General features: G+C 44.7%; 1 protein-coding gene and 1 long non-coding RNA gene across 2 annotated transcripts in view; one reads left to right on the top strand and one right to left on the bottom strand.

Moving 5' to 3' along the window:
* Positions 1 to 4,575: 4,575 nt before the first annotated feature.
* Positions 4,576 to 5,855, top strand: LOC111964966 (uncharacterized). The gene is made up of 3 exons (XR_002877454.2): positions 4,576 to 4,764; positions 5,372 to 5,418; positions 5,522 to 5,855. It is a non-coding gene; the product is annotated as an uncharacterized lncRNA (long non-coding RNA).
* Positions 5,856 to 6,141: 286 nt separating this feature from the next.
* si:ch73-22o12.1 (nectin-2) overlaps positions 6,142 to 24,239 on the bottom strand; it is a 31,419-nt gene continuing 13,321 nt past the window's right edge. Inside the window, exons 5-8 of the mRNA XM_023988865.2 lie at positions 9,092 to 9,224; positions 8,938 to 9,007; positions 8,238 to 8,324; positions 6,142 to 7,430 (exon numbers count right to left, since the gene is read on the bottom strand). Of these exons, the coding sequence (XP_023844633.1) occupies positions 7,206 to 7,430; positions 8,238 to 8,324; positions 8,938 to 9,007; positions 9,092 to 9,224 (515 nt within the window). The 3' untranslated portion in view covers positions 6,142 to 7,205. The remainder of the gene's footprint in view (positions 7,431 to 8,237; positions 8,325 to 8,937; positions 9,008 to 9,091; positions 9,225 to 24,239) is intronic.

Genomic DNA, 24,239 nt, shown 5'->3' with positions numbered 1-24,239 from the left:
GAAAATTTCATATTTCAGTCATTATAGATTTAGAATTCTGAGACAGAAAATAATGATAAATGTAACATATGAATAAAAAACACAACAAAAGCAGTATAAAAAAGATAAATCAGAATGATAAAAGCAAGAAGCACCAGCACATCTACACATCAACATGAGATTATCCCACTGTCTTACTTCCTAAATATGTTACATAATAAAATAAAAAAATACTATTCCAGGCTATATCACAACCGGCCATAATTGGGAGTCCCATAGGGCGGCGCACAATTGTCCCAGCGTCGTCCGGTAAGAGTTTGGCCGGGTTAGTCCGTCATAGTAAATAAGAATTTGTTCTTAACTGAGTTGCCTAGTTAAATAAAGGTTCAATAAAAATGTATGAGAATCTGTGATGTCATCGGCCTCCCCCCTTGCTTGAGGAACAATAGAGAAGCACTAGAGAACAAAAGAGGAAAGGCCCACCCCCCCACAGGCCCCAGGCTTGGGATCAATTCCATTTAAATTCCAGTCAATTCAGGATGGACGCTGAAATTCCAATTATTTTCAATGCTTTCAATTAGGAACATTTTGAATTGGAGTTTGGTTTACTTTCTGAATTGACTGGAATTTAAATTGAATTGACCCCAACCCTGAAAGCAACACAAAAACATCTTCCAACTCACATGTACACCCTAAAACATATCCAGCGACCAATAGCACTGATGTGAAAGCTGAAAACACACCTCAAACAGTTAACTTATTACAAACGCACATAGTAAGATGTTGAAACACAGTTTAAGAGGATTCATTCATTATTAACCTCATGTAAGATGGTTTCTTACTCTGAAAGTAGTCTATGAGCTAGGATAAACACAGTTGCCCCATCAATCCTATTGGTTTTTATCTAGCCTGGTTAAAGTTAGCTGAAATGTGTGTAGTGGCTGTTAAAGAAATACAGAACTGGATTACAGTTTGTCCTGGCTCATAATTACAGGGTAATGAACCATCTAACGTTGTAAAATACCAAATGACCTTTAAATGGTCCCAAAACACATCCAGTGAAAACAGCACACTGTGACAGTCACAACTGTAATAAAATATCCAATTAGTTTAACTGTCTTCCCAACTGTCCTGCAATCAGATCAGTGAGTCACACATCAACCAGAGAGAAAGGAGGAAGGACAGAGGGTCGGTTGCAGTCTCTTGCTCCCCTCCTGCCCCACCCCATCCATCTTGTGGTCTTCTTCTCCCCTTTGGACTCTCATCCTCCTGAATACTGTCCCCCCCCTCATCCTCCTCTTCCTGAATGCTCTTTTCCACCCATCTTTGCACAGATGTATCAGTGCACGCCTCACCTCTTGGTTACGGATGGTATAGACGACAGGGTAAATGCACCATTAGTAACACAAACAATGTGTTGAGACAAGTGAAGGGGCAGAGTTTGCTCGTGTAGTTGCAGACGGGTAAGACAGTAGATTATTGGCACCAGCTGCAGTAGAAACAGACAGAGGTCGAAGGCTACAGTTCTACGAGCACGGTGGTTGTCTTGTTGGAGGGCCACAACAGCCCTGCGTGCCTCATTGTACATACGCACAAAACAGAGGCAAGTAATTCAGAGTGAAAGAGTTGGGGTGATGATGGGAGGGCCATGGAACAGTGCCTCTTGCACAGGACTAAAGCTCACAGATGCTCTCACAATTCTAGGCTCACATAGCAGCCCTGCAGTGGCTCTATTAAATGCACCATGTGTGTCCCATGTTGAGCTGGACCAGTGATTATTACCAACAATGGCACTCAGTACCCAGACTAGCGGCAAGGCAAGCCACACATGCGTGGATGTCATTATGCTCAGCTAGTGGATGCTGTAGCAAATAAACACATATCTTTCTATTTCCATGAGGGGCAGAGTCATCTGAACGCTCCAAAGGATGGTACACATAATACTAAAATGTTCCATGCACCACCCCGATAATCACAGTACGTTGGAGCAGAAGAGAGTGCAAGACAAAGAATGCTGCAATGAAGCTATGCAAAAGACCACATATCAGCTGAAAATTTAACAAAGTGTAGAACGGTGTCACCAATCCAATGAGTAGGTTCATCACCAGAGAGAAGAGAAAAATAACGACAAATCTGAAAAATATATATTTTCCCTGAAGCGATGTGCTGGAAAAAACAGGCAGACAGATCCATCATGTCTTGCTCCTCTTGAAATGTTGTCCTGTTCAGAAGGTGAGGTTTAGAGGGAGCATTCAGTACTGTTTTGTTACCATCAAAGCCCCATATACTTACTACCCACCACTGCGACCTGTATGCTCTTGTTGACTGATCCTCGCTACATATCCGTCGCCAAACCCACTGGCTCCAGGTCATCTATAAGTCTTTGCTACGTAAAGCTCTGCCTTATCTCAGCTCACTGGTCACCATAGCAACACCCACCCGTAGCACACGCTCCAGCAGGTATATTGCACTGGTTACCCCCAAAGCCAACACCTGCTTTGGCCGCCTTTCCTTCCATTTCTCTGCTGCCAATGACTGGAACGAATTGCAAAAATCACTGAAGTTGGAGACTTATATCTCCCTCACTAACTTTAAGCGTCTACTGTCAGAGCTGTTTACCGATCTTTGCAGCTGTACGCAGCCCATCTGTAAATAGCCCATCCAACCAACCAACTACCTACCTCATCCCCATATTTGTTTTTGTTTTTCTGCTCTTTCTCACACCAGTATTTCTACTTGCACATCCTCATCTGCACATATATCACTCGTGTAAATTGCTAAATTGTAATTACTTCGCCACTATTGGCCTATTTATTGCCTTACCTCCTTATTTCATTTGCACACACTGTATACAGATTTTTCTATTGTGTTATTGACTGTAATTTACAAATACTTATTTTCCACCATAATTTGCAAATAAATTCATTAAAAATCCTACAATGTGATTTTCTGGATTTTTCTTTCTCATTTTGTGTCAGGACCCGGTGCGAGAAACAGTCACTAATAATTGGCAGAACCCAGAAGATGAGGCAGACACAGCAGTACTAGAGATGGAGGTTTAATAAAGGAAAAATCTTCAGGCCAAAATTATAAATCCACAAAGTGGTAAGAACAGCAGGGAAAAAACAAACCTCAAAAGACTAATCAAAAAATAAACAAGAACAAAACCAGAGAACCTCTGGAAAATCCAACTAGAGAATATATGTTCACAAAGGCTGGGGCTGGGTGCTAACATACAAACACTGAGCAAGGAACTGAGGAACACACAGGGTTTAAATACTAACAAGGGAATGACTTACAMGTGCAAACAATAATTAGAGCAAGAAAAACAAAAGGTACAAAAAAGGTGCAATGGGGACATCTAGTGACCAAAACCATAATAGTCCTGGCCAAAACCTGACAATTTTGTCTGTCATAGTTGAAGTGTACCTATGATGAAGTGTACCTTACAGGCCTCTCTCATCTTTTTAAGTGGGAGAACTTGCACAATTGGTGGCTGACTAAATACTTTTTTGCCCCACTGTACAACCAAAGCATGTGTGTTTAGTGAGTCCGCCAGATCAGAGGCAGTAGGGATAACCAGGGATGTTCGGTTGATAAGTGCGTGAATTTSACTATTTTCCCGTCCTGCTAAGCATTCAAAATGTAATGAGTACTTTTGGGTGTCAAGGAAAATTTATGGAATAAAAAGTAAGGAATGTAGTGAAGCAAAAGTAGTCAAAAATATATATAGTAAAGTAACTTAAGTAGTACTGTACTTTAATACTTTACACCACTGATAATGGACCCATGGTGCTATCAGAAAATTGCTTTGAAACCATGTCATGAACAGTATACCTAACAGTATTTTGCCTAATGAACTTGATGGAAGAATAGTCAGGGGGACACTTGAAAATGTTCCAGACAGTAATTGGCCTAATGAATGTGATGGGGTTTGTGACACCTTAACTGTTACAACAAGTGGTCCAAAACTGTTGACAAGGTCACTATAGGTGACTATTGTTGGGTTAAGGTCATTAATTAACCCCTTCCTTTGAGAGAGGCTGTCCCCAGGCTTCTCTATACCAAGTCCCTCATGTGTACACACTTCCAAACCCCCTCAATACAATTCTAAGATTTTAATCTGTAACCAAATGATTGTAATAAAGTTTAGCATATTAATTAATATTAATGGTTGCTTGCTACCCAAATATTTGAACCTTGGGTATTCCACTTTAGTACCTTGAGTAGAAAAGGAACATTTTCTTAAGAAAATGTGTGTGCTTGCTATAGTCTACAATAGTGAATAGGAGCAAACACGAATCTCACACACAGAGTATCCATCCATGAGTGTTCTGGTCTCCCTGCATGGACCTGTAGTAGAGACATCTACTCCAGAGGTACTTGCTTAGGTCACAACATATCGGTCACAGCTGTTTGGGCAATATGGCAGCACTCTCATGTTCTGTGGCTGGATCCCTCAATACAGGCTCTGAAAAATATTGTCACATTGGCTGCCACCCAGAGCCATAGAGACGTACAAAGATGTCATGGGGGAAAGCAAAGATAAACTCTGTGGGAAAAGTGTTGCTTCTGTTCTACTCAGGCTGTTGCCATAGTAACAGCGGAGCTTATCAACAACAGGCGGGTTTTGTTTTAGCAAAGATATTAATGGTAGCTAGCAAGCAGGCTATCAAAGGAATATTAGCTAGCTGATGAGATCAAATGGCTGATAAACGTGGTTTGGAGAAACTGGACTTTGGTGCATTAAGCATCGAGCAACAGCAGCTACTCCGACAATATAAGGTTAGTTAGCTAGCTAACACTTTACTACTGTAACCTTAGTTAACGTTGTTAGCTTCATGAGTGCTCCTTGGCTTCTCCAACAACATTTAGTTAAATAGTTCTATCGATATAATTAGGGATTAAAATACAATAGGATTTATTGTTCTATCACTCACTGCATTATTTTTGCATTCATCCAGGTAATAGTTTGCTGAGCCTATCTTTACCCAAGGAATTTCTGCTAGCTATGACAAACATCACGTGGGTTAACTTTAAATCTGCTATTGACCACCTGGCTTTTCCCAATATCATGAGGCATGGGAAAGTAGAATGGACAGTAAAGTTATTAAGGGACATTCACCATTATATTTATCCTGGGACAAGAAAAGCCAACAATGTATATTAGAGAGCGCATCCAGAGGTGGAGGTCTTAATAAGCGACTTTTTAAGGTTTGATAATTGGCTGGCACTGACTGACGGTATATTTTCAGACATATTATTCTCCATCTCAATTAGGGCTCTCAAGCTCCAGACATCAATAACAAATATAATTATATTTCATATTTAGCTACAGTAATGAAGTCTAACTGGCCAATTGCTTGGGTACCTGCTTCTTGTTTTTTTACAGAGATGTATTTCTCAAAAGACCCACAGATATTCGAGAGTATGCAGCAGGTGAGTTCAATCAACAACACAAACTGACACGTACACCAATATACAGACTGGGACAGTCCTCTACTTAGAACTACCAATAATTAACATATTTCCTCTCTTTCAGATTACTTCACCGACCAAAACCTTTGTTTGATCATTGGCTCCAAACTGCAGGGCGATCCTGCCACAGACCGAATCCTTACCGGATTGTTTGGCAGTTCAACTGTCATTGAAGTGTAAAGCTGTAACAAGCCTCTTTCTCTGTGTCCTGTACGTCCAGGGTATTGACTAGTTATTTGTTTCAAAGTAACATGATGTAAATATAAAACATTATATAAAGTGGGAATGTACTGGCACCCAGGCAGATGTTCTTACTGAGCATCATTACAACAGGTTAGCTACAGGGCTAAAGAAGGATGTTTTATACCGCTGGTTGAGAGGAAAAGATAGAGGATTTCTAGGCCTATAAGGTGGAGTGGACAGCCTCTTTACAGGAGTTCTCAGGGAAAAGTCTTAAAGGGATCATTGGAACGTCCCAACTCTGACGTTAAGCCATTGAAGTTGAAATATAAAACAGTTAAGGTTAGGGATGTCCTAAGGATTCCGGGTAGCACTAACCGTTTTCTCAAGCCTCAGAGTTCCCCCTCCTGGACTCTTATGTACTTCCACTAACTTCCCAACTCATCAGATGAAACACAATGTGACCGCAGCAATACTGACCATAACTTTAGAATGATCTGGATACACAGTTTAAATGTTTAATGAATTACAAATCATCAAGTAACCAGAGCATCAGGCTTTGCTTTAAAAACATACATAGCGCAGTAAAAACTGGTAAATTCCATCTGTCACAAAGCATGACAAAATCATTCATAATTCTGTTTGATTCACATTTTATAATCTGACACGCTACAAAAATAGGCACATCTGGTTTAACAATTAAGTGATTGTATAGAGAAGACCCTGAAATTGTATAAAAACCTAGACCCTGACAATATTGGACATTTCAACAGTAGGCCTACGTAGTACATTCTGTAACCAACAGAGCGAACAGGCACAAATCATCAATGTTTAGATGCGTCAATGTTAAAAAGGTAACAGAGATTTCCTTTTTATATATACAAGATTTTTGTTCAGGCAATTGATTGTCCCTCTCTTATGGCTTGTATTGTGTTCCAGGAATCCATAATTGTATCTTGGGCACAGATCTAGGATCAGATTACATTATGTAAAATCTTAAACATAATCCTTAGGGAGTAAAACACACAACTGACCTTACACCAGTGTCTATAGGCAACATCATCCTACTGCCTAGCTCAGAATAGTGTACTACTAGACTCCTGACCCCAGAGCCCATCTACATTCCACAGTATGATGGAGCTATCAATACACACTGATCTGATCCAAGGTCAGTGTTGCGTTATCCCATAATGGTTAGGATTCAAAGAGGGTAAGCTGGCCCTGGATCTGTGCCTATTAAACAATCTCACACACTTACTGTACACATGGAACTTTAACCACAACATGCGAGATTCAACCAACCGCGACAAAAGTTAGTGTTCTTTTATGTTGTGTTTGACTTACACAGCATTTTAACGGTAAAGCGGATCCCCCTTTTAAAAACACGYTTCCCGTTATTAGAACCCAATACATACACTCACTTTAGTTCACAATGTAAAATTCTAGATTGGAGATACTGATTGAACGGCAATGACTGCAGCCATCCCACAGACACACACATCCAGTGTCCGATGTTCTTCACGTACAAACAGGTTTAGTCCCACACACACTTCCAATGTCTCCCATCTTCACACAAACATGGCCTGGGACACAAAGCTCTCTCCACGAGTCGCTCCGGCGGCAGGGGGGTGGTCCTCCTCGTTGTCATGGTAATCATTGGGCTTGTACTGGTTGGGGGCGTACAGGGGCGGGACTTCGTTCAGCCTGGGTTCATCCCAGCCAGAAGGGGCGCCAGCGTAGCGCAACTCCTCCGCATCACGATTGTATTCCTCATCACTGCACGCATCCAGGTCCTGGTGGGAAAGATAACATCTTAATAATCATGTAAAAATAAGGAGAACCAATGGAGTCATCATAGTATTCTAGCGACCCTTGCATTAGTGAACAAACTGCAACCTTTTGAGAGTCTTGAACCCAGGTCTTCTAGCCCATGGGCAAACTTGCTAACCACTGCTCCAATAGGGTTAAATCACAGGGGGAAATTGTATCTAGCTTACCAAGGCAATGGTTGCTACAGTATTACAAATACATGTTTCTATCTATAGCATGTTCAGTGTAACAGCTTCTATCCACATAGCAGCCCTCCATACCCTTCAGTTTCCTACACGTTGTCATGTTCTGGTAAATGGGGCAATCATGTTGAGTATATCACCTTCTATCCACATAGCAGCCCTCCATACCCTTCAGTTTCCTACACGTTCTCATGGTTGTGGTAAATAGGGCAATCATGTTGAGTAACTGATGAATTAATGATCAGAAGTAGATGTTAAATGATTGATTTCTTTTTGTTTCATGAATCCTTTACCAGGATGTATTATGAATTATATAGATAATGAACTAAGAGTTGGGTTAAGACACTTTATAAGCCAAAGCTACAGAGCTTAATGTATCCCGATAGTCTACAACGGCTTCCTCTCCTGGTCTCCAGTCACTCCATCTTCACTGATAGGAAAACACAGGCCAGGTGGAAGCAATATCAAGGAGGCCAGCTGGGAATTTGCTTTCACCCGTCCAGGTCTTTTTATGTCTGAAGATTGAGGAAAGGAGTCAGGAGAGAAGGACTATTGAGAGATGCACCCCATGTAMGGCTGTGTTCTTACCGTGCTGGGCTCGGCATCCTGCGGAGTGTAGTACAGGTGTTCCACGGACCCGTCCTTTCTCTCCACAGGGTCTTGACTGGTGTTCAGCTGCAGATGCGCACGCACACACACAGGATTATTCTCATGTACTCTGAGTTTGGGTTAAACTAGGTCCAAGAGGCTTTTAAACAGTTCCACCCCCAAGCCATAAGACTCCTGAACATCTAGTCAAATGGCTACCCAGACTATTTGCAGTGCCCCACCCCCCCTTTACAACACTTCTACTCTCTGTTGTCATCTATGCATAGTCACTTTAATAACTAACTACATGTACATGCTACCTCAACTAACCGGTGCCCCCGCACATTGACTCTGTACCGGCACCCCCCTGTATATAGTCTCGCTATTGTTATTTTACTGCTGCTCTTTAATTACTTGTTACTTTTATCTCTTATTCTTATCCGCATTTTTTTAAACTGCATTGTTGGTTAGCGGCTCGTAAGTAAGCATTTCACTGTAAGGTCTACACCTGTTGTATTCGGCGCACGTGACTAATCAAATTTGATTTTGATTTMAAAATCTATTTCAGATGGAGGCTTTTTCCAGCATAATCTTTATCATTTAACAATGTTGATAAAAACATGTTGTGGTGTWGTAAAATACAAATTGAGGGGCCATTACAACAAGTCTAAAACTGTTATGGCTGGCCAGCATCCCTCACCCTATCAGAAGAGCTGCTGGTGGTGGTCTGCTGCTTCATAGGGGGAGGGGGCTTGTACTTGGGTGGACCACTGAGAAAGAGAGAAAGGAAGGAATCAAAACAAAGATTAAGGATGATCACTTGAGTAATGAGTAACAGAGACACAAACACTCACTCTCCATTGTGCTGGTTGCGTTTTTTGCGGACCAAGACCACAACACTGCCGATAATGGCCAGCAGCAGAACCACCCCAATGAGCCCTCCTATAACACCGCTTGTAGTGGGACCCTTCACTGGCAGTCGAGTACCTGTAGAGAGAGAGAGAGAGAGGGATAGTAGGAGACATGAGAAAATAAAGTAGATAAGAGAAAAAGTGAGATAGGAAGGAAGACAAAAAATATATAAGGGAGGTAAAAGGGGATAAGTACAAAGAGGGAGAGAAGAGAGAACATTAACAAGAGTAGTGATAACATTCACATGCTGGAGTAGTCCCACACGCACAGGAATAACCCAACATTACACAACATCGTTTCATTTGTGGTGAAAGGTTCTGAAAGCGGAATTCAAAATGTAATCCCCAAGTAATGAAGTAGGCCTAACTACAGTCAATGGTGTGTGTGCGTGAGTGAGACAGAGGTGCAAAGAAAGTGTGTGTGGATGAGAGGTATAGAGAAAGTGTTGACGTGTGTGTGTGTGAGAGAGCAACCCAAGATGCAGAGAAAGTGTGTGTCTGCCTTCACAGAAGGTCTACATTAGTGTAGACTACAGTCACATGGGGAGGCAGACAATCAGACATAATGACTGTAGTACCGTCCTCTAATGAACCATGACCACAAGTACCAATACTAACAATAAGATAGGAATACATACACACACGGTGTGACCCATCCCCATATCCTCCCCATCATTGCCCAGGGGATTATGCTAATAAGGGAGTGTTAAAGGGCAATGGGGAGCTCAGCTAATTGGAGGAGAGTTACACAGGGAAAGTCATTTGGTTGGCCCCTGATTGTTAGGCTTATAATTATGACTGTGGTACTGATGATCTTATAGCAACGCTCTGTAATGTAAATAATGGAGCATCCAATGACCTTTACACATGTAAATAGCAGTTGTTTTCAATTAGACCACAACATGTAAATAAAATAAAAACGCTTTGGTTTCCCAGTAAAACTATGAAAACGGTCAATTTTTTATTTTTATTTAACCTTTAACTAGGCAAGTCAGTTAAGAACAAATTCTTATTAACAATGACGGCCTAGGAACAGTGGGTTAACTGCCTTGTTCTGGGGCAGAACGACAGATTTTAAACTTGTCAGCTCGGGACTTTGATCCACTAACCTTTCGGTTACAGGCCCAACACTCTAACCACTAGGCTACCTGTCACCCCAATAATAAATTATAATTTCTTAAAATGATCTCAGAGTAGTTCACCCTGACATGTATAAAGTCATTATTGTTCAGAACATGGCATGTTTAATAGGTCTTATGAGACAAAGATTTACACCATAGCAGTAGTCCAGTTATAGGACTTAGAAGGGAGTGTTACTAGGTGATTTGTGTAATACAGCCTGTTGTCCACATGGCAGTGCTGTGTCTCCATAACAGTGGCTCTGAAGTACTAATAATCTTCACTACCTCTGCTTTGTTCCGTCCTCTCTTTGCTCTTCATCACTCCCATGGTCGTCGACTATGTATCTATCTCTTTTTTTATCCCTCACTTGCACCCCAATCCCCTCTTCCCTGATTCATGTGCAAATATTGTACTATAAATTGTACCTTCCTGTTTTATACTGATGCTAAAATGTTTATTCTATTATACTGAGCCGTTTACTTTATGTTCGTATTCTTATATTTTATTTATTGTTGTTGCATTGTCAAGAAGGAACCTGCAAGTAACAACTTAGTTGGACAGTGTATATACACCATGTGTATCCTGTACATACGACTAGTAAAACCTGAAACTTTTCCTCCCTCTCCAGAGTGATTTCCTCCCCTCATCTCCTTTTTACTGATAGGGAATAAACTAGGCTGGTGACAGCTTTATCTGGTAAGCATTCTTTATTTATTAGGGTACTTTCTTTTCAAATCAGTTCAGATAAAGGAGAGGAAGCCACTTTAGTGTATTGAGATGCAGCTGCTGTCTGAGTAACTCCAGCAGTGGTGAATAGAGATCATGCCCTCTCTATCTGTGGTGGATACCAGCCATGTCTCGCTCTAACGAAATCTCCCAGACGGCCTGAGCATGCCCGCTGTCTCTCTCAGCTGGTGCCGCACTCCGCTGCCCTCCGACAAGGACAGGCTGGGCTCCGTAAATTTAGCCAAAATGGGTGCGTACGCACACACACTGAGCAGAGTCCAGCTGGCAGGGCCATCTTGTATACTATCCAATATCCCTGTCACTCACACTAACATTTATACACACCCACAATTCTCTGTGTTGTGCTGCATGCCCCATACCCTCCCACTCACTCACACCCCCATACCCTCCCACTCACTCACACCCCCACCCACAGATTGAGGCAGACTTTATCCACTCTTGGTGTATTCAAGGATTCTACCTGTATTCTCAATGTGAGGTATGGTCTAAAATACTGCTAGAGTTTTAAAATATAAAAAAAAATACTGCCAATACTGCCAAAGTTCTACAACACTAGAGCACTGCTGCATAAGATAGCTGGTGCATAATTAAGCAGCCTCTAGATGATTGCTGGGGGATTTTCCGGTCTGAGAGACTGGCTGATCAGGAAACAGAGTAACATCTCGCTCTGCCTGCCTGCTTACCTCTCTCGGTGCGGCCTGCCTGCTTACCCCTCTCGGTGATACCAGTCTGCCTCTCCCAACTGGGATTAAGGTTAACATGCTTCCCCAGTCAACCATACAGGCCCATATGACTCATGTGACCTCGGGCTGGCTGACCTGGCCTAGCCACACTATGCTGCACTTATCCCTGCCTCTCCCTTCTCCCAACCTGCTATCCTCCACTGCTGCCTTCGTTTGGGAAACGCTCGTTTATCTCTCCTTAATATGTCAGCCCAAATCTGTAGCGTCTCCAGCTCCGCATCTTTAATCTCCTAACGAGCAGAGATAAGCCTGTTTTATTACCCTCCCTGCCCTCACACACGCCTGTGTGCCATCTCTGCTCCCAGAGCTATATATTTATTATACCTCAGCTATAAAAGTAATTGACCCAAACAGATTAAAGGGTCATTCATTGGCCAAACAATCCTATTGCTGCTGATCATAAAATCCACCTGTATTGTTTTTTTGTGTTTGAGCATCAACATGAGACAAACACGGTTACATTGAGCCCGGATGAGGTTACAGATTAGGTCTAGACGGATTGATCAGCACTGATAGAGATAAAGATGAGGATGAAGAGAGAGCTGAAGTAATCCCATTGCTCAGTCAGGGAGAGGAGAAGTCTAGCCCTTAGATCCTAAAGGCTTAACAGTGGTACATTACCAACATCCATTCAGCCCAACACAAACACACCTCGCTCCCTAGCGACCCTGTATCCTGGTAACCAGGCGCCGCATACATAATCACACAGATTGGAGGTGTGTGTGGGAGGGAGAGGGAGAGAAGGACAGGGGCATACAGTGATAGAGGAGAGCGCATGAATGGGAGAGACGGGGTGATGGAGAGGAATTCAGATCACTTTGGAAACTGCCTCTTCAAGTATGCTAGTCTTATATTACTGCTGCTAATAATAAACACACTATACACAATATAACTACCAACTACCATCAACACTACTACAGTAGTACTATGTGGACTGCTGTTGCCTATAGTCTCCTGCTGTTGCCTGCCTGCCTGGGCCTGGTGCTGTACTGAAGCTGTAGTCTGTCAGACAGGCCCAGTATTAATCTAGGGTGACTCCAGAGCTGGCCCCATGCATTTACACTGTCTGGGATTAAACGGATGTCAGGGACACCAAGCCTGTGTCTGTGTGTGTCTGTGTATGTGTGTGTGTAACAGCAGGAAAGACAGTGTGTATGCATACAATTGAGTGTGGGTGTGTGAGTGTTTGACGTTGATCTCCCCCTCTCTCTGCAGGGAGACCGTGTGCTCCCTGCCATGGTGCATTAAGGCACCGACAGGCACCCTGGGAGAAGGCAGGGTATCTCTCCAACCCTCATACCCTCTCTCTCTGACAAGGTCGAGGCTCCCCTCTRGCTGTCTCTGCGTCAATATGTACAGTGCACTTTACACTGGAACAGAGGTGGCTGGGTCCAGCCAGCATGGAGCAGGCCTGCTGCATTACCCAAATGTAGCTTTCCAGTCCAGCTGAGGTTTAATAGGGGTAGGAATAGGACTAGACAGGCTGTAGTAGTCCAAAGGCAACACACACCAACACCAAATAGCTGTTCATCCCAGCAACAGAGAGAACATACACAGGTTGCAGCTGGCAGGTCCATAACAAGGCATGCACACACAAGTACATGTGCCACACACACAGTCCAGTCCGGATAACTAGGAGTTGTACTATAAGAACCCAGGTCACCTGTTAGCTAGTGTGTCATAATGTGAACTGTCCCTAACCTCCGCCTCCCTCCCTGGGGCCTGGTCTGTCACCCATTGGTCTGTTTACCTGCCCTGTGACCTTCTGCCTGGGAGAACATCCACTTCATTAACTACTGGAGCACTACTCCGCCATGCAGAGGGATCCCAGCCCAGAGCGCAGCCTCCTACTGAGAGGGGATTGAGGTGAGACAAACTAACATGTCCACTAGGGTTTCCTGTACTAACAATGTGCTGGTCTCAGGTTAGGCTGTGTTAGGTCAAAGCAATATCGAGGAGGATGCCTTGCTAGAATTCAATATCACTTATAGCTATATTTGTTCAACGTCAGTAGAGATGGAGGAAAGAGAGGAGATGACTTCAGGCTACTGAGATGTATCCTCTCGGCCACAGCAGACGGCTAATTGGGGGGCCATCTCCCGTAGACTACCTCGAATAAGAGACTGATTAACTGAACGGGGAGCCGTAATGGCCCCGCTTTCCAGTTGCATTCTCTCCCCCTTTCATCCGAAGCCCCTCAAGAGATTCTGCAGAGCCAGAACGGCACAGGCCCGGCTCTAGCTCTGCATTTGGATTTAAACTCTCATTAAGACAATTCTCCTCTGCCATGGTGAACTATTGGGCATAAAAACAATGGAATAGAATAAGCAATGAGGGTAAGATTTTGCATGTCGAAAAAAAGGACTTATCGTTATGTGGCGAGCTACCGTGACTAGGTTTAGTTTGTTGTTGATTTTGCAGGGTTACATTGCAAGTAACATACACATTCAATTATGCACACGTTATTTGCATGGACATCTAATGGGCCTGTGGGCATATGGGTGTGGAATCACAATGCAAACCAGAACCACAGTTATATATAGTTCCTCTCACGTCTACATCTACTGTGTTCCCTGGGAGGTGTTCGAGGTTGTGGGAGCCTTGTGCTGATCATATATGGAAGTCACAGGAGGTTGGTGGCACCTTCATTGGGGAGGACAGGCTTGTGGTAATGACTGGAGCGGCAACAGTGGAAGGGTATCAAACACGGTCTCCAGTTGTTTGATGTCATTCCAATTGCTCCGTTCCGGCCATTATTATGAGCCTCCTGTGATGGAAGTCATTACCACCTACTATGGTGTTGCTATAGACGTGTGTTCTTCACAGTGTCTGTCCTTAACACCAACATTACACATAGCATACTACAAAAGCATGCACACATTTAGTGTGTTACAAAAACACAATCATACAGGATGACAGACACACACACAATGCATGCATATGGATGCTAGTCACATTTACACATGCACACCCACCCCCGCATGTCACAGATGAAGAATATCAAACTGCTGTACATGTATCAAAAGGCATCCCCGACAATATCCTCCAGACAGACAACCCCATGAGCACATAATGATCCTTCCTACAGCATCTAACACACTGCATCAAGTCTGTCTCTCTCAGATAATACTTTTTATGTCACAATTCATCAGAATCTCAATATACAGTTAACTATATCATGCTCCTCCATCTCTCCCACCTCTGTGTGTGTGTGTGTGTGGTGTCAGAGATAGACAGTTCAATAGCAACAGCAAAGTATAAAGTGGGTGAGTGGACATAAATAAATTGCAGTGGGCGAGGAACAGAGTGTGTGAGGTAATCAATAGGTAGCAGTGAAGGACACTTGATGCAGTGTGGAGCAGCAGGCCAGCCCTGCGTGAAAGACATGACACAAACACTGGTGGCACGCTATGACGACGCTCAACATGACAGTCAACACAATACAGAAAGACACACATACACAGAGTGTGCAAAACATTAGGAACACCCGCTCTTTCCATGACAGACTGACCAGCTGAATCCAGGGGAAATCTATGGTCACTTATTGATGTCACCTGTTAAATCCACTTCAAATCAGAGTAGATGAAGTGGAGGAGACASGTTAAAAAGGACTTTAAAGCCTCGAGACATGTGTCATTCAGAGGGTGAATGAGCAAGACAAAATATTGAAGTGCCTTATGACGGAGTATGGTAGTGGGTGCCAGGTGCACAGGTGTGCGTGTCAAACTGCAACGCTGCTGGTTGTTTTTCACATTATGATCGTTTTACTGTAGACATCAGTCAGTGGTGCATACCAGTCAATTTAAGTGTTCACCAGAGCACACTAAGTCATTGTGTGTGTTTGTGTCTACAGTAACACTACACTCCTTATTGTAAGTGCTTATGTATACACACACGTCATTGAGAGCTGTGTTGAGGGGAGTTATATCAGTGTTCCCTAAAGAGACACACTACATACCCTCAGCCTCTTATACTGGTCCACACTACACTAGCCCTTAAACACCCAGCACAGCACAGGGCTCTACATATTTAATACAAAGCTCAGAGGACAGAAGAGAGTGGAAGAAGGGAGAAGAGGATTGATTTCTTGGCAGCTTTACACCAGCCCAATCCTCCTGAAGTAGTGTGTGTGTGTACGCTTCTGCACAAGTGTGTGTCAGACTGCGTTAGACACGGCGAGAGGAGAGGGAACACACACACGGAGAGACAGGAGTGTGTGTGGAGAAGAAAGGTACCTGTGTAACAACACAGAGTCAGAAGGATGGAACAGAGCTGATGTGAGTGTTTTTGATCTGCTGCTAAGGGAATGGAGACTACTCATTGTGAAGGATGAGGCAGAAATAGCAGCTATTACACACCTAGATGGGCAGTGACTTCCTTTCTACTCCAACTGTCTTCGCCTGGGTCGGTATTCTGTCTGTTCTCAACATCTCACAACGCTCAACTTTCTTTTGGTCTGTGTACCAGGGCTGGGGAAACTTCCATTTCAATTCAATCATTGAAAAGTTTCCATTTACTTTCTATGAGAAGTTTGCAGTTCTTGAATTTCAGTTCACTTCCTGGATTGACTGCATTGAAACTGAATTGATCCCAACCCTGCTGTGTACACAATAGCAGTCACCTGAACAGGAGCAGATACTGGCATTGTTCTCTGTGTAATCTATCAATGGCTTGTTGATGTTCAACACTTCCTGCAGGTGACACACACGGCAATATCAGATAGATGTGTATCAGATAGATGTGTCTACTCTAGGTGACACATACTCATCTTTCTTCTAGACACAGACACACCTGTATCAGGTCCCTCTGTCTCTGCTCTACCAGCTCAACTGGAGGTGAACAACACACACCGGTCTCTGAGACACCTGTATCAGGACCATCAGTGTTTCCTGTAGATGACAGAGCTGTCGAGCAGGTGACAGAGGTGTCTAGCAAAGGGGGGGCAACTCCAGTCCTCGAGGGCCTGATTGGTGTCACACTTTCTCCATCCCTAGCAAACACAGCTGATTAATCAAATTGCATTCTAAACTGAAGATCATGATTAGGTGATTATTGGAGTCAGGTGTGTTAGCTGGAACAAAACTGGTGCAATCAGGCCCTCAAGGACTGGAATTGCCCACCCCTGGTAGCAGGTGACAGAACTGTCTAGAAGGTGACAGAGTTGACTCTAGCAGGTGACTGAAATGTCTAGATCAACCACTTCCTCTGTGAAACACACCAGTCTGTAGACCATTAAGCAATATTAGGCTGGTTGACTTAGCATACATGCCATAGACAACAGTGTCCACTGTCACAAATGAAATGCCACCAACCCGTTTGACAGAAAGACACTCTCCCTTCACCCTCTGCTATATGACACCAAGGAATGTTCACCTGCACCGAAACCCATCATCGCATTATCTTCACTCACTCCAACTCATTTGTTCTCTTTTCAATACACAACAATAAACCTTCAGCTCTTTTCAAAAACGGCTGTCATCATACCAGACTTCACACAGGTCCAATGCCTGAAGGAAAAGGGTGTTACTGAAAACAGAGAAAAATTTGACTGAAATATTAATTCCAAAATGTCTGTCTGATTAAAACTATGAATGAAATAAAACCCTGGGGGGGTAAAGTCCGGACTACACATCTACAGGTCGGACTACACATCTACAGTCTATCCATTGTATAGTGGAAGAACATCTCTAGTGACCAGTAACTTGTGTATATGCATACTGTGTGCTCTCCCCACCGCCTGCAGAAGCGTGTGTGTGTGTGTGTGTGTATACACGCTTGTGTGTAACATGCTTATGCTGTATGGATCATGAATATTATTCATAGAGCTGAATGTCAACATGGATGAATCATTTTGCTGTAAAATGTCACCAAACGGCAGTGTGTGTGTGTCTCGCAGCTCCACTGCTGGACGTGGTGGCAGGCTAGCTATGACCCTGGTTGTCATCACTGTACAAAAACATTACTACCACAAATAGAGACAGGAGGGATGGAGTGAGAGAACAGAGGATGGTGGATAGTGAATACTGGGGAGCCAGTGAAGGAGACAGGGGCAATAGGGGACAGGGGACACAGGGTGGACAGGACAGCCAGAGCTATAGGGGACAGGCATGGAGACTTAGCCTCAGAGACAGGCTATAGGCCGGGTTATTGTACAGCACCTCAAGCTGTAGAGAGCCCAGTGAAACTAGTCTGTGTGGATGTTAGTATGATGTAAGCAGAGAGTTCAACACATTACTATCAACCCACACACACAACTCCCTGACAAAGCTCCAGCAGCAGTTACATAAAGGAGCTTTTCTTGTTGCATTTTAAAAGCCCTCCTCCATCCCATCATGCCTGTGACCTTTAAGGTTGAGAGAGCGTAATGAGGAGTGGGGCTATACACTACAGACAGGCTCAGGGCCCATGGATGAAGGACAAGGAAGGAGGGAAGGAATAAAGGAGGGAGGGAGAGAAGGAATGATGGAGGCAGTGTCATCTCTGCTCCCTCTGGCTCTTCTCTTTTCCCCTCTCGCTTTTTCTCCTCCATTGCTTTTCAACAGCACTCGTCTCTCACCGATCACCCTTAAAACCACTTGTGCCCCTTCTCCCTGCCTCCCTCCCATCGTTCTCTTTTTCCGCTCTCTCCTCCACACAAATGACTCCGTGAAACCGGTCAACTGTTACAAAATTCCCCCTGCAGCTCAACCTGCCTAATACAAAGCCTGGCTCATCAAGTCAAATAGACTGCCTACACATACAGAGCAGATACACACATTGAATACAGCAGTAGCCGCGCACACACATTCTAGAAAATCCTCCAACCACATAAATTGTCACACATATGTACGTGAACCACACATGCTACAAAAGGTACATCACATTACACCAGTAGCCATGCAGTGTCAAAGCCACACACACTCTGGTAAACACACACAGCCCAACTTCACACTCCTACAAACACACACTACAGAAGGCAACCCAATGCATTGTTCCACAGACACACTATGAACAGTGATTGACTAGGGAAGAGGAGAACTGAGAGAGACTGATATAAAAGAGATATTACCACACCGGGACAGCAGCAGTGTAGAGGGCCCTAAGCAGGATAAACGACCACAGACAACCTGGCCACAGACGTGATAGACTACGCACGCAGAGAAAACCTCAGACACTAGACTGACCATGTAGCACAGAAACAGATATAGAACAGCTCCATACATCACATGCCTGTGTCCCAAATCACAACCTATTCCCTATGTAGTGCAKTACGTTTGACCAGAGKCCATTTCTAGTCTAAAGRAGTGCACTACATAGGGAATTTGGGACACCACATAGGGATCCATTTTGGCCACATCCTTGGTGTGGGCCTATGGAGGATAAAGGACAGGAGAAAAGCTCATAGACAGGCCCTGTAATACAGAGATAAATTGTAGAATAGAGGCATGGGGCTACAGATGATAGAAGACTAGAGACTCCCAGACCAGACACACACTAAAGTACAGCTAAACCAATATAGTGCTGCTACGCCCAAGGAGCCATAGGTGGTAAAGATGAGAGCTCTAATATTGCTCTGTGTGTGTGTGTGTGTGTGTGTGTGTGTGTGTGTGTGTGTGTGTGTGTGACTAAGGCCCAGGCTGCTCATTGCTCTCGTATGTCACACACACTGCTCTCGTGTCAGACACTCCTCTGCACATGGACATGAATCAGGCCTCTCCATGGAGCCGACCCACAGCACCATATTTGTGCCCCTGTCACTGTGCACCTGTCACGGTGGCCCTGTCACTGTGCACCTGTCACTGTGCACCTGTCACTGTGGCCCTGCAGTGTGTTAAGAGCAGGGCTCAGCAGGTAGGCTAAGACTCAGCAGACAGGTAGATACACCACACAGTTCAATACCTTCAGCTCCCCTCTGTTCTGCCCTCTAGACAACGTCTGGCTTGCAACAGAGAAGCTCAATAAGTGGAAAGGGTAAGGACTCCTTTATTACACAGAATAGATTGCGATCTGAATTGGGCATGCAGCAACATGTCCGGTGGGGTTGTCAGTCTCCTGTGGTAACCAAGATCAGAGAAAACAGAGGAGAACAGATTAAGGGGAAGAAGAGAGTCGTATTCTGAGCAGTGCGAACGGAGGAGCGAGGGATTGGTTGTCAGATTCCCACCATCATGTCTCCACTTCGTACTGTGGATGAGAGTGAAAGAGGGAGAATAAGGTCAAAGAAGAGGGACAGAATAGAAGAGGTGAGAGTGAGCAGAGAGATAGAGGATGGAGAATGGATGTTTGATAGAGAGGATGAATGGAGAGATAATACAGAGTGTGTGTGTAGAAGTGTCAAGAGAAGTTGCCCTCACACAACGACATAGCTGTGTTGAAGTTGTTCACAGTACTTCCGGGCAACGGCTGACTCAATTTGGAATGTCAAACACAAGAAACAGAAATAGACTTCACACCTACAGAGGACGAGACCCCAAGTCCACTGGACAAATCCTCCGGACTGCTCAGAGAGAAAACACAGCAATCTCATATCCGGTAGGAGAGGACGCATGTACACAGTCCACAAAGACGACTCTGAGAGTTGATTCACTCTAGAACCTGACAAGAGTCGCAATAAAATTGGTATACGACTTATTCTGAACGCAACCTAGAGCCCAGAGTATTTCTGTTTCGCTCTTCTCTTGACGGTTCGGTTGTTGTGTCGTGTGGTGTCTGTGTGTGTGTGGTGGTGAGAGCACGATTGAGAGCACTGTTGAGACGGTGAATTAAGCAGCCAGTGCATCTGATCATGTAACAGAGCGCCCGGAGCCAAACCACACATATTCTATTCTTAAGAGCGGAGCAAGGAGTAACATTCTCATTTGGATAAAGAATCCGACTACAGCAGACTGGGTGGTCAGTCTGGCAAATGCTAACAGCAGCCCTGAAAATGGTCATTTATTATTCGTGGTCTATCAGGGAGAGGTTAAGTTCTGCAGGTTACATCACAGCATGGGAGCTTGCGCAAACCACACACACACAACCGACACGACACAACCACAACACACACACACAACAAACCCCCCACACAGCACACACACGACACATCAACACAACACACACACACGACATCACCAATTTCATTCTGCGGCTGGGGCCGGTCTGTTTTTGCAGGTGGTGTTGAAGGTAACTCGCACCATGGAGTGGGACATAGACAGAGAGAGTAACACACACAGCTGATCTCAAGGAATCAGCTGAACTTATACCCATGCCCCCCTCTTCTAATCCTACTCCCGCCCGTTCCTCTCCTCACCCAAATAACCACACTTTATACGATGAACCATCCCTCTACAACCCGCGCCGCTTCTCCCCAACAGTCCTCCTCCGCACAACTCTTCATACCTCCTACACTGAACCATGCACTCTACAACCCCCCCCGCCGCTTCTCCTCCACAAGTCCCCTCCTCCAAACACCCTCAATCACCTCCTACAACTTATATGGAAACCCATTCCCTCTAACAAACCCCCAGCTTCTTCCTCCACAGTCCTCCTCCCAAAACACCCTTCATCACCTCCTACAACTATACTGAACCCATCCCCTAACAACCGCCCCCGCTTCTCCTCCCACAGTCCTCCTCCCAACACCCTTCATCACCTCCTACACTATACTGAACCCATCCTCTACAACCCCCCCCCCGCTTCTCCTCCCACAAGTCCTCCTCCCAAACACCCTTCATCCCTCCTACACATACTGAAACCCATCCTCTACAAACCCCCCGCTTCTCCTCCACAGTTCTCCCAACACCCTCATCACCTTCCCTACACTATACTGAACCCATCCTCTACAAACCCCCGCTTCTCCTCCACAGTCCCTCCTTCCCAAACACCCTTCATCACCTCCTACACTATACTGAACCCATCCCTGCGTACAACCCCCCCCCCGCTTCTTCCTCCACAGTCCTCCTGCACCTCCTAACTATACTGAAACCCATCCCCTCTACCAAACCCCCCCCCCGCTTCCCTCCCACGTCCTCCTTCCAAAACACCGCTTCTGTTCAATGGTGAAGGTGCATTCAACTGGATTTACATTTATCCAACTACCCACCCTCTACTCCCACCCCAACCCTGTCAGATACCCCCTCTGCTCTGGTGGCAGTGGGCCAACCATGCACCACCCCTGGGAGCCCTGCTACCCACAATCCCCTGCTCCCTGTCTGCCGTCAGCTCAAGCCCAGTCAGCATCAGGAGAGGAAGAGTAATCTCCTTGGGACGCTAGGGGATACAGGGGCATCCCCCCCACACAAGGCAGGGGTTGAGTGTGTGTGAGAGAGTGTGTGTGCGCACACAAAATGTAGCTTAATAAAACTRGAAGAGTCAACATTATGACTTACTGATAGGTGAACAATACCATTTCCTGTGTCTGTTATGCTAAAGAGTAGTCTCAAGAGTTCCAGTGTGTTCTGCTTTAGTGTACTTGACATTGACACAACAACAGAGTAATAGTGTGGAATGCAGATATAATGCAGACAGTCAGGTACCCAGGCTAGGCCAGGAGAAGCCATCATTATGCAAACAGCAGGGAGTAGAAGATCAATTACAGCACATGGGAAAAGTGCTCTGTAAGATGTCAAATATTGTCATTGGTGTGCAGCACCCGGCTCATATACAGGATTTGATAAAAAAAGAAAAAGAAACTGCAAAAAATAAATAAACTATGAATACACAATAAGTCTGTGGCTCTGGATTGGAGAAAGTCAAAACAGAATCTACACAAAGCATGTGATGAGGCCAAAAGGAGTTTCACCTCCCATTAAAACAAGGTCAGAACCAGGCTGGCTARTCATATAGGTCATTGAAGAGACGCCCTCATGGGTCAGCCCATCAATACATCATACTGTGATTCACTCATCAGGCCAGCTATCACACTCTGGGATTGTTGAGTCAGGCCTGGAGCCTAAGGGTGAGAGGTTAAACMGCTTCTATCCATCCATCAGCAGACTAGAACAGTTTAAAGTGTGTGTTAAGGCTGTGTGTTAATCTATACACTACTGTATGGACTGGACAGTAGCTCAGACAATTAGAAGCCATGGACAGTATATACTTTGAATGCTGCAGGGTAAACAGGCGTACACGCAGATACGCGTCTACCCACTCAGATGTCCACACACGTCTCCTCACTCGAATACCACCACCACACACACGGCACCCCCCTCAGGCCATCATACCAGACACGGAAACAAACTGTCCCACTTTGCTGGTGTCTAAACACTGACATGCTGTTATAGTACACGCTGCCGTGAACAAACACAGAAACACATACGATGATTCCTAACCGAGTCCGACAGACACACAAAAACAATGTCTGCCTCATCCTCCCATCACAGGGAGCCAGAACAGGGCCACCATGACAGTGCCCCGGGCATCACTACAATATAACTACAGCGGATTGACACTGGACTGGTACAGCACTACGTTAGAACAGGGATTGACACTGGACTGGTACAGCACTACGTTAGAACAGGGATTGACACTGACTGTTACAGCACTAGCGTTAGAAACAGGGATTGGAACAACATTGAGAGCTTGGCCCCGCACTGTCAGTTTGGCTTCAAATCTAGGTTGTGGTTTTTGGTTGAACAGCCAGGTTTTGGTTTAAGGGGTCACTGCTCTTAAACTAGAGGGACGTTCAAATATTTGTGTCGAGCGCAACACAGTGTGCTTGTATTCCTCTCAGGCGTTTTAATTGATGCCACATTTCCGTTCGTGGTGAAAGGAAGCCTTTAGCATTCAGCAGGAGCGCAGAGAGAGCGAGCGAGCGAGCGAGTCGCCTTTTGATTTTGCCAGCCTCAAACTCAAAGCAATTAGTGGAGCCAGATGGCTGTCTGGACTCCGAATAAATAGTTTGAGCATCGACGGAAAAACCCTATAGACGACACACACAGACCTGTGCAATGCGTCGAGACACAGGGAAGATACGGACCTAAAGAACCAAATTGGTTCTGCTGAACTACAGGGCAGAAAAACATTCAAACCTTCACACAATGAATCCATTTCGACTTCATCTCTGCACTGTATTACTGTGGGGAGTGAAGGTCACACGGTTTTACAGTGATAAAATGATGGGCGCATGCAAGCACGCGTCTCCTCCCACTTTTTTGACCAAACCAGTCTGGTTGAGTCAGAGGGTTCAAAGAATGCAGCCCTTGAGAGCTGGTCTAATTACTTAGTTTCAGCCAGCATGCACATTCCCCAACTGATAACAAACCCTCCCTCTATGTGGTAATACTAAAGCCTCWCCACATTCCTAAGCCATTACACACTGTATCTGTACGTTTCCTTGACTCTCCCACTCTGTCCAAACTACCCGTTACCACGGCAGCGGGTTCACCTTAGTCAACCAGATGACATATGCATATCAAACAAACAGGGGGAGGGGCTTGGGTGTGTGAGTGAACACACTTCACCTCTCTCCCTCGCTACCCTTCTCCTGTTGATTCCCATAGCCTAGATACTGTACGTTATCA

Source organism: Salvelinus sp. IW2-2015, linkage group LG6.1, assembly GCF_002910315.2.
Source record: "Salvelinus sp. IW2-2015 linkage group LG6.1, ASM291031v2, whole genome shotgun sequence".
Taxonomy (NCBI): Eukaryota; Metazoa; Chordata; class Actinopteri; order Salmoniformes; family Salmonidae; genus Salvelinus; species Salvelinus sp. IW2-2015.
This window is presented reverse-complemented; position numbering and strand designations above follow the sequence as displayed.